Here is a 12,076-nt window from a genome sequence, read left to right on the forward strand (position 1 = left end):
CCACTCCCTCCAGGTCTACACCAGTGACAGTACTGCTATTATAGTGGCTGCAGCAGCACCACCATTTTGACACATTCCGCAAACACTCAAATTGTGACAGATCATGTTATATTTTATATTGTATATAAAAATGTTTTAAAAGGAGACAAAATGTGGCAAATTTTTTAGTGTAGGTCACATACAAACATTTCAAAACAGATCTCATTTAAAATGCCAGAGTTCTGCTCAACCCAGACAGTTCAGGCTCCGAGTGTCTTTGCAAAAACCTTGAAGAATGCCTCTAAGGACTTCACAAGAAGGTATTAATTAGACATGCTCTGGAGTAAGGGATTATTGTTTTGGAAAGCAACAGATGAACAGACTCAGAAGATTAGGTCCAGAGCCGCAGTCTGTGTAAGTCCAATTGTCTGTTCTAAGAGAGTCATGTGGTTCTCTCTCTGAGAAAACCACATGACCCAGGAAGGGGGGAAATGAATTCACTTCTACAGTTCAGCAGCTGCAGCAGCTGGGACTGGAACAGGGCAAGCTTGTGGTAAAACCCCATTTTGAAGACGGCTTGTGAGTTCTTAGTTCAGCCTGGGTCAAAACCCTTGTGGTCCATACAAGGCTGGCTGTATAATGTTTCACTCAAAATAAGAGAAATAAAAAGGAACTCCGTGATAACCTGAAAACCTGAGGATATCATCTGGAAAACCCTGATGGGGCAAGTTTCTTCGGCAAGGCACTGAAGTGGCTGATCAGAAGGAATCAATTGTGGGTCTCCAACGAGCAAAAAATCTCTAACTGAAAACCAACAAAAATCTTCCTGAGTGGTAACTATTTACCTTTCAAGCACCAAAACCTGGAGAAATTCATAAATGTTTAATTATAAATGGCTTAAGTAACCATTTGTCTTGGCGAATTTCTATTACTGCTGGGTTTTGGTTATTTCACCACACATGGAAACTTGTTTCATACATTGCACCAATAACTCCAGTTCAAAGGTACTTTGGGTAAATCTCCATCTGGAATCAAGGTTTTGAAAAGAAACAAATACAACTGTCTGAAATACAGCACCTTAAGCATAGCAAGCGAATCATTAGTCACTTCAGAGGAACACCATCAAAAGAAAGTCAATTTTGAGTTACTAATAGCAGATAAAGGAGAGATGACTAAGTGCTTGGCAAATAAAGCAGGTTTTCAAGTAGTATCTGAAAAAAGGAAATTGGGATATAATAACCATGAACATCCACTTTGGAAAGAAAAAATAGTAGATTCAAATACCATTTAAACAGTGAAAAATTGCAGCATACTATTGGGTAGAGAGCTGGGAGTGCTTGGACATGAATCATAAAAGGTTTGTTGGAGCAGGTAATCAAAGTGGTAAGTGGAACATTTGCCTTCATTGCTACGGGGTTTGAATTTAAGAGCAGGGAGGAGTGCTGCAACTGTACAACTGAGACAGTATTGCGGTCGTGTAGTGGGCCGAGTAGGCGCACAGCATGATACCATGAATTGTTGCCGGTGCGGTTCTTAAGTGGGCGCGTGGAGCCGTAGGCCAGACAGCTGGGTATGCACCCGGTGAATAGACTGCACGTGTGTGATGCTGTGTGCCGAGTAATGGCATGTTGGTTTGCTGTGCCTCCTGCTAGAAGGTGTGGGGCCCCCACGGTGTTTAATTTAAACCTATCTTTCCTGCAGATCAGTGGCAAACTCATAGTGATGTCATCGCCCCGTCCCATGGAGCACGGGCCGGGAAGGATATAAAGGAACCCTTTGTAAAGCCCAAATAAAACAGTCTTGTGTTGACTAACCTGACGTATGTATATTGTTTTAGTAGCTCTACCAAAGTAGTCGCTACAACAGGATCTCAGAATCAGAATTTATTGCCATGAACAAGTCACAAAATGCTTTGGTTTGCAGCAGCATGAATAGTTCAATCATTTATATAATTCACCTTAAACAAAAGTACAGTACAGCAAGAACAAGACAAAGTAAGGCAGGGTCCATGGTTCATTATTCATTCAGAAATCTGATGGCAGAGGGGAAGAAATTGTCCATAGGATGCCATAGGTGTTGTGGTTAAAGGGGAATACTTGTGAATGGGAAAAAAGGCTGAACTACTGGGATAGAGGCTGCTTCCTTAAGAAACCACTTTTTGCAGATGCCCTCAATGGAGTGAAGACTGATGCCTGTGATGTTGCAGAGTTAACAACCCTCTGGAGTTTTTTTTCTTGCCCTGAGCATTGGCAACTCCGTTCTAGACAGTTATTCAATCAGCCAGAATACTCTTCACAGTATATCTGCAGAGGTTTGAAGGTCTTCAGTGACATATTGAATCTCCTCAAACACCTCAAAGTATAGCTGCAGACAAGCCTTCTTCATGACTCCATGGAGGCTCCAGAACTGATCCTTAGAGATGTTGACACCCAGGAATTTGAAGTTCTTGACCCTCTTCACTCCTGGCCACTTGATAAGGACTGATTCATCTTTTCCTGATTTCCTCCTGAGGTCAACATTAATCTCCTTGGTTTTGCTAACGTTGAGTGCAAAGTTGTTGTTGTGATACCACTCAAATAAAATCCATATTTGTTGGGGCCATGCTGTACTTGCAATTTGGGGATTTCAATCAATCTTGGACAGCTCCCTCATCAAAATGGTTTGCATCAAATCCTTGGGGAGAGAATGAGAGATACCAGGAAAGGGAAGGTACGGTCCTGGGATTATACACTGAACTGCATGGTCAAGGTGTTAATGGAGAGTAACAGAGAGATAAACACCAAGCTAAATAAACTTAGGGATAATCAAGAAGGTGTGGCGGCGCACTCGCTCAGGGCGAACCAGCCCCGCTTGTAATTTCACATGGCGGGGCAGCCCTGGGAAGATGGCGCCATCGGGGGTCTCTTCCTCACTCAAACCTCCCGCGTGGCGTGCGCCCTGGGCAGCGATTGTGATGTCATCACGCACGTGGTGACTGAACCAACGCTGCCCTTAAAGGGGCACGCGCCAAATTCAAATAAAACAGTTGTTAATGACCCTCAGTGTGGTGGATGTGCTTCTTACACTGCTCATCCACCACATTGGTGACCCCGACGAGCCCAGACGTTTTTCTGGACTCTGAACCATGGATTCGGCATAGGTTAATGCTGTCTTGATCAAGATTCCCCCTTCTTGACCCACCGCCTGAGGACGTGGCTCTGGCAAGCAGAAGCACAGTTCCAGCTTCGAAACATCTCCGCAGACGCCACAATGTTTTACGTCGTGAGTGCGCTGGACCAAGACACGCCAGCGAGGGTGGACGACCTCATCCACCACCCCATCCATGGGCAAGTTCACCACCCTCAAAGACCTGCTACTGGGGACATTCGGGCTCACCCCGTAGCAACGGGCTTCCAGGCTCCTGCATCTGGATGGGCTCGGAGACCGCAGTTTCTCGGCGCAAATGGTCGAAATGCTGGCCCCGGCGGAAGACCACAAGCCCTGTTTTCCCTTCTACCAAATTTTCCGAGCAGATGCCGGAAGACATCTAGCTGCTCCTCACTGGTGAGGATTTTTCGGACCCACACAAAGCTGCGGCCTGGGTGGATGCCTTCTGGCGAACGAAGAGAGATAACGAGGCAGCCCTCAACCAGGTGGCACGACTGGGAATCAGCCGACCGCAAGCCACCCCCAAGACCAAGCCGGAGGAGAGCCAGTTGACCTAGTGTTTCTACCATTAGCGCTGGGGAGCACAAGCCTGTAAGTGCCGACAACCCTGCAGGTTTCAGGGAAACGACCAGGCCAGCTGCCGTTGATGGCTGCGACGGCTGGCCACGTGAACAGCCTCCACGTTACAGACAAATCCACCAGCCGCCGCTTCCTGTTGGACACAGGGGCTGAGTTGAGCGTCCTACCCTCCACAGCCTTAGAGACTCGCACCCGATCTCACGGTCCAACCCTGCGGGCAGCCAACAGCTCCACCATCAAGACCTACAGCACCTGCAGGGCACAGATCCAGATCGGTAAGGAAAAATTCCATTGGAGGTTCATGCTAGCCTCGGTGGGTACCATGCTGTTGGGGGTCGACTTCATGAGGGCTCACGGTCTTCTAGTCGACATGAAAGGCAAGAGGCTGGTCAACACTCACACGGCCAACTCTCACACGCTCTACTCCATACGAATGGACATGGCAGACGCCTGCAAGCCGGAAATCGCCACCGTAGCTGCTGCCAGGGATCTCCGACATCCTCCACGAGTTCCCCGCCATCTTGGAGCCACTCTTTGACACCGCCCTGCCCCAGCATGGGGTCTTTCACCACATTGCCACGCAAGGCCCCTGCTGCACGCTAGGCCGAGACGGCTGCTGCCCAAAAAGCTCCAGCAGGCGAAGGAGGAGTTTTCCAGACTACAGGAGCTGGGAATTGTCCAATGCTCGGACAGTGCTCCACATGGTCCAAAAATCGTCTGGGGACTGGAGGCCCTGTGGGGACTTCCGTCAATTGAATGATGCAACCACTCCTGACAGGTACCCGGTTCCCCACATACAGGACTTTTCCTCCAACCTTCACGGCGCACGGGTTTTCTCCAAAGTGGACCTCGTGCGGGGATACCATCAGATCCCGGTGCACCCAGACGATGTGGGTAAGATGGCCATTATCATCCTCTTTGGCCTCTGAGTTCCTCTGCATGCCGTTTGGCTTAAAGAATGCGGCCCAGATGTTCCAGCGCATCATGGATGCGGTGGTAAAGGACTTGGACTTTGTGTTATCTACCTGGACGATATACTGATTGCCAGTCTCAACCACGAGGAGCACAAAGCCCACCTCCGCATCCTCTTTGCCCGGCTGGCAGATTTCGGCCTTACGGTCAACATGGCCAAATGCCAGTTCAGCAAGGAGTCCCTCCAGTTCCTGGGGCATACCATTTTGGCAGCTGGGGCCGCCCCAGTGCTGGAGAAGGTGGCGGCCGTCCAACGTTTCCCCAAATCCTCCACCCTTAAAGGCCTGCAGGAGTTGGTGGGGATGGTGAACTTTTACCATCATTTCATCCCCGGGGCCGCCCATACCATGCGCCCATTGTTTGTGCTGATGGCCACCAAAGAAAAAAATCTCATCCTGGCCAGGATGTGCCGGTCCACCCACGGCCAGAGGCGCATATGGCACTCTCTGTGGATGGCTCAGCTACAGCAGTCCGGGGGGGGGGGTCCTGGAACAATTGGTTGATGGACAATGGTGCCCGCTGGCCTTTTTTAGCAAACAGCTGCGACCACCAGAGCTCAAATACAGCACCTTTGACTGGTAGCTCCTGGTGCTGTACTTGGCCATCCGCCATTTTCGTTACTTCCTGGAGGGTAGGCCTTTCACAGTCTTCACGGACCACAAACCCCTCACCCAGGCACTGGCGATGGCCAAGGACCCATAGACCGCCAGACAACAGCGCCACCTCTTGTACGTGTTGGAGTTTACCACCGACATCCAGCACAAGGCAGGGAAGGACAATGTGGTGGCGGATGCACTCTCGCGCCTGACCATCAACAGGCTCGCCCCCAGGGTTGGACAACGCACAACTAGCCCAGGCCCAGCGAACTGACTCAGAGACACAAGCCCTGTGGACCACCATCTCAGGCCTCGAACTCAAGGACGTCCAAGTATCCAACAGCCCGGACACACTGCTCTGCAACGTTTCAACAGGTACGCCCCATCTGGTAGTCCCACCGCACTGGAGAGCGAGAGTCTTCATTCTGGTACATGACCTTGCTCACTCCGTGGTAAAGATGACTGTGCGGATGGTCGCGGAGCGGTTCATGTGGCACAGGCTTAAGAAAGAGGTGGTGGAGCTGGTGAGAAGATAGCAGAAAATTTTATATACAAATGGAATTCTAAATTACAATCTGGTCCTAAGGAGGCCCCTTATTAAAACATATTATTACAATTTGGGATAAACTCAATGGTCTAATTCAGGGGTGTCAAACTCAAATTCACAGAGGGCCAAAATTAAAAACTTGGACTAAGTCGTGGGCCAAACAAAATATTTATTGAAAATTTTCAACAACATCTGCATGTTTTCTCTTCTTTCAACATATGTAATGTTAAACTTTTGCTTATTAAAATAAATGTTTAATAATAGTTTTGGTTAAACTCTTTCCAGAAGAAGCATTAACAAATGAGAAATAAAATACTCAATAAATAATATTTCTCTACAGCCTTTAAGCTCCTTTTAAATGTATTTTTTTTCACAAGCCAACAAGTAAAAAAAAAAACAACTTGCTTCGATGAAAATCCAATCTTTCAACTCTGAACAGTCCAAAGTTAACCAAAGAAAATATTAATCCAAGCTTAGCTTGCTACACTGTGATTTACTCTGATGCACCTGGGTCTAAACCAGATACTTGGCATCTCTTCTTAGATGCAAGTTCATCAAACTCTGGGGTCAGAGTTTGCCTCCCACCTGTCTTGAAAGGACCTGTTTTCTGTCTTTCGTTTGGCCATTTTTCGTAAGGGGTTTATTACATGTGAGTTGGGCGACAGGTCGCAGATGCTAATGAAAGTAAACAGAGGAGATGAGGGCGATTAGCGGGCTGACGGGCCGGCGCCAATGCATTTGCAAAGCATTCTGGGATTTGTAGTATTAGATGTGCATGCGCTATACTGGCGCAGCGGCCAGCTCTAATACATATTTGATATGATCTTGTGGGCCAAATATAATTATATCACGGGCCAAATTTGGCCCGCGGGCCTGAGTTTGACATGTGTGGTCTAATTGGTGTTTTGGAAGGGGAGGGGGCTCATGCCCAAAAAAACCCATCTCAAAATAAATCACTTCTGTTAACAATTGATAATAATAAAAAAATTCTAGAAACGGTCTCAAAGTGAGATCAAATATATTGAAGTTTGTTTTGAGCAGGGACAATTTATGACATTCAAACAAATCAGGGATAAATTTGGAGTTTTAAATACATCCTTTTTCTGCTATCTTCAGTTAATATCTTATTTAAGGGATAAATTAGGTCCAGCACTGACCTTACTGCAATGTATTGAAATAGAGACTCTGGTTCAAAAGGGGATAACAAAGAAATTTCTCTCAAAAATGTATTTTTTACTTCAGGCAGGAGCCCCTAAATGAAGGGGGAATGGGGAGATGGGAATCAGATTTGGGTATAGAAAATGAACCATTTTGCTGGTCTGATGCATGTCAGGACAGCATAAGCAATACAATTAATGTAAGGTATAGGCTGGTGCAATATAATTTATTTGCATCAGCTGCACCTTACTCTACAAAAATTAAATAAATTGAAATCTAAATGATCCAATTTATGCTTTCGATGCGGTCAAGTCATAGGGGCATTTTTGCATTCAACCTAGTTATGCCTCAGGGTGAGATCCTTCTGGGAAGATTTGGGGAATCTCCTGGAACAAATGACTGGAATTTGATAACCTCAGGTGCCAGAATTGTTTTTATTGGGGAAATTAGCAGATACAAGACCTAAAACGTGGCTGTCAAAATAGCAATTGAAATATGTTAAACTTGCTTTAGCAGTGAATAGGAAATGCATACCCATTACTTGGAAATCTGATTCCCAATTCAGTCTGACACGATGCAAGACAGAAAGCATAGTTGTGTTCCCCTGAAGAAGATTACTTACAACTTCTGAAATTATTACATATTTTTAAGAATATGGAACCAGTATTCAAGATATATAGGGGTTAATCTTTGATGATTCCCCACTTCGGTCTCCAATATCACTGTCTTCAGTATCCCAAGCGATGTCTATGCCAAGGAATTTATCCCTTAAGGAAGGGAGTAAGCTCTGGTTGAATTATGTAATGTTTCATCAGTATGTAATTTAATACTTTTGGAAAACAGATGATTTTGTCACATCATATGGGAGAATTACCTCTTTCTTTTTTCCTTTGGCAAGTGGGGATTCTTTTTCTTTTTTCTCTTTTCTTCAGGTTGCTACTTTTCTTCGAAGGATTGGCATGGTGTGTAACTTTGTATTTATAAACAATAGTGCAGAATTTGATAAATGTGATAATATGTTGATTCTTCTTTCTTTGTACATCAACATGTAGTTTGGTTTTGGTATATTATTGTACATATCTGTGATGTTTCTTTGATTTTGTTTGTTTTGTATCTTCATGTTGATTGAAAATCCTTAATAAAATAATTTTTAAAAAATTCCTTAGAAATTCCCAGCAAATTAAATTGTTCTACAGTTTGAGTACCCCTTATCCAAGAACAAAAAATTAAATTTTTTTTAAGCACCTACATGATGTCATGTAGAAAAAAATTCTCAACACCTGACCTGCCCATGTGAGGCTCTGATGGCACCAGTTTGATTACAATTACAGTAAAAAAAAATTGTTTCTGGCCGGGAAGATGCCAAACGGAGCTGGATCCAAGTCTTCAGCATCAGCTGCAGCTGGAGTCGGCAACTCCATTCTCAACATCGGTGCAATGCCGTCTGCATTGAAGAAGTCACCTCGTGCTCCTGGGCAGGAGCAGGGAGGTGCCAGAGACCAGCAGTGGTGGTTGTGGGGTGGTGTCAGGGACCGGCAGAAGTGGTGGTGGTATTTTTTTTTAAAAGCAGAAATAAAGTTTTTTTTTGTAAGTACGAAGCATTATTTGATGTGAATTTTCCACTTGTGGCATCATGTCAGCACTCAAAAAGCCTGCCATTGTTTATTGTTGCTGTTTAATCACTGATACAGGTATTCTGCTGATGCTACTGTCCTGCTTAGTTCCATTATTCCAAAATCTGAAAAAAAAATGTAAAACATCTGGTCCCAAGCATTTTAGTTAAGGAGTATTCGACCTGTACTTCCTTTATTCTGATCAGAGGCTGGTTATATCACATTAATCATCTTGTACATCTCTCCTTATCAATTTACAGATTAGCGCAGGTATCTTCACATAAATGTCACTTAACAAAATTCAGAATCTTAGTACTGGTCTCAATTTTCTGCCTTTTAATCAAATAATTTCCTGTGATTTTTAAAAAAAGGATAATAGTCATTGTTTTTAGATAAATATTCAGTCTGAAAAATCTATCAATTGAATCTGGCTTGGTTGTAAGTGGTCTCTCCCCTTGTGCTATCAGGACAATAGCAGCACAATGCGACAGGTCTCCCACAAATTAGTTAATGGATCTTTGCAGAACATTTTATTTAAATTTCTTTATTAAAAAAGCAGAGTAGGAATACATTTGGGAATTATCTTTCTCCAAAGATGAGGAGAGAAAAACTTAAGCACCTGCACTCTGGCAGCAATGGCCATCGGATGAATGACTTGTACATTTCAGGTTGTCAGAACAAGCTTGATTATATTGACAGCGGCCTTATAGGAAGGACATTCACTACCTACTAATTATGCATGGCAACTGGTATCCCTGAAAATGTACTGGACTTATGGTGTAATGCAAATGTTTACAAAATGAAATGATTCTTTATGAATTTAACCGTTGCGTTAATCTAGGAAAACTCATGACTTTCTAACGTGAAATGGTCTATTTCAATTTATCTTGTGGTCCTCCATGAAAAGTACTTCAGCCTCGCTATATTGGCATCTACCTCATTTATCCATTCTACTGTTCATATTCCAAAATCAGAGATGATCACAACTCCTATACTTTCCAATTTATTAATTCAACATCTCATGCTGCACTGCCTGCTCACCTTATCTTATGTCCTTCTCAGTCATTGAAACGGTTTCATCTTTAAGTACATCCCCTTTGTTTTCAAGGTTGCTCAATGAAGAAAAAATGTTACCACGAAAATGCAATTCATAATAGCATAAATGATTAAATTATGGACTCCAAAACAACTTAACTTCATATAGGCAAAGCACAGACACACTTAACATGGATGAATTAGCGATCACATACCACAAGTGGTGTTGGAGTAATCTGAGAGAAAAGGTACACAGGAATGCTACGACTAATCAGAACAGTGGCAGCAAACCGGGCAAATCTGGGAAAAAAAATAACAAAAATAGGTTGACCCTAACGTATACAAAGGAAAATAAAATATAATTAAATATTAGCATTAATTTACAAGAATTTTACACCTGTTTCAGATATCATGGTCAACAGAAACATAATTCTTGCACTTTGTATCAGCACAGAAAATACTTCAAAAAAGAGCTATTTTATTACTTGTGGAAGCTTCAATAGCAAACAATGTAGATGATTGAGCTGAACAATATTTTACTGAACAGATTAACTAACAAAAAGATGTTGGGTGAAATATCTTTATAAGCTAGTTTGCATTTCAGCTTTTGCCACACATGAGAAAATAGTGTAAGTAAAGATATTTCACCCAACAAGAAAAAACCCAATAAAACCATGTAAAAAGTCTTAAAATCTGCCCCCAAAATTACCATAGTACCAAAGTCCATTTTGAAGAAGTTTTCCAAAATTATTTGCTCAGAATTCTGAAGACACATTAAACTAATGACAATTCTCAATCTGCCATTAAATTTAAAGACTCCCTTGCAGATGCTGAAGTCCTAAAGTACTGGATGCGCCCTACTAACCACACCCAAGATGATGGAATTTTGAAAAGGTGGGGAGAGGAGGAGAAAGGGAACATTTCTGATAGAGTGAAGCTAGGGCTATTTTGGAGAATAGTAAAGAAAAATACACAAAATGCAGGCTCTAGGACATGACCAGCAGGAAAGTAAAATTATTTTAATATGCAGTCTGAAAGGTTGCAATGTACCCAGATAGAAAACATGCTGTTACTTACACTGGGATTTGTTATAACATTTTAATCCCCTGTCTAATCTTACCAAACAGGAATATCCCAGCAGATCCATTGTTTCCACTTGTATGTGCCCTACCAAAAACATTGGTTCCTATCGTGACTCCATCCTTGGTTACCTGGTTCAGTCCATTCTCACTTGCATCTCCAATTCTCCTGACTGGTTTGAAAGCTTCCCATTTCCTGGTCCTAATTAAAATTGATGCTCAATCCCTCTACACTTCCTTCAGACTCAAGGACGGTCTGTGGGCTCATCACTTCTTCCCTGAAGAGATCCTCCTCTGCCAACATAATCATTTGCCTCACTGAACTTGTTCTCACATGGAACAGCTTCAATTCCATTCCTTTTTCTGCATTAAAAATATATGCTGTGGAAAATTGCATGAACACAAGTTGTGTCTTTTTGTGGGATACATGGAGAGTTCCTTCAGTCCTCCATGAATTCCCCCCCCCCCCCCCCCCCCAATTTCATCCTGTTGGCATTGCTTTATGAATTCACTCAGAATTTGAAACATTTACTTTTCCATCCTACTTTCACACAGTCCATCTCCATTTTCCCTTTATAGATCAATCTCCACCTTATGGAGCAAGCCAGCGATAATACAATTCAAGTTTGTTATCTGATTGCTCAAGTGCAACTTGACAAAACAGCATTCTCTGGTCTTTGGTGCAAAACCCACAGACACACAACCAGAAATAACATCCATTCAGACAAACAATATATGTGCTGAACACGTATTCATATATACAAATAATATTCTTTTGTAAATACGAGTCCCAGATGGTTAGCGTGAGCAGTTACTTTGGTCGTTCAGCATTCTCACTGTCTTTGAGAAGCTATTGTGCTAGCTCCGATAACTCTTTCCTGATTGGAGCAGCTGAAAAATGCTGTGTGCAGAGTTCATTAAATTAATTACAAACCAATAGATTCCCACATCCATCTTGCCTCCTGCAAAGACTTCATTTACTCCTGCCAATTCCTTTCTGTCTCCATTGCATTTCTACCAATGAGATTTTTCACAGGTGCCTCCAAGATGTCTTTCTTCCAAAACTGTGCTTTTTCTTCTACTACAGTTAACAAATCATTTCAATTTCCTGTTTTCTCCCTCCCACCTTTGCTGTCATTTTCTTACCCAGATCTGCTTACAATCTTTGTAATGCTTCCCCACCCCCAACCAATGCCAACAAAATTCCACTACCATAAGCATATTCTTTTTCCTTCTTCTACAGCATTTCCCTCACACTTCTAGACCCACTGACCTATCCTCACCAACATGCTCCTTCCTAATCACAGCAGATGCAAATGATTCCTTTCACACATGCTCCTTCCAGATGAAATTGTAGTTTGCTCTTCCAAT

The 12,076-nt window shown here is 43.2% G+C and overlaps 1 protein-coding gene across 1 annotated transcript in view; it reads right to left on the reverse strand.

Moving 5' to 3' along the window:
• Window positions 1–12,076, reverse strand: part of pgm2 (phosphoglucomutase 2) — a 79,486-nt gene that overhangs the window by 62,661 nt on the left and 4,749 nt on the right. Inside the window, exon 4 of the mRNA XM_069924969.1 lies at window positions 9,842–9,926. Within this exon, the coding sequence (XP_069781070.1) occupies window positions 9,842–9,926 (85 nt within the window). The remainder of the gene's footprint in view (window positions 1–9,841; window positions 9,927–12,076) is intronic.

Source organism: Narcine bancroftii, chromosome 3 (genome assembly GCF_036971445.1).
Source record: "Narcine bancroftii isolate sNarBan1 chromosome 3, sNarBan1.hap1, whole genome shotgun sequence".
Classification (NCBI taxonomy): domain Eukaryota; kingdom Metazoa; phylum Chordata; class Chondrichthyes; order Torpediniformes; family Narcinidae; genus Narcine; species Narcine bancroftii.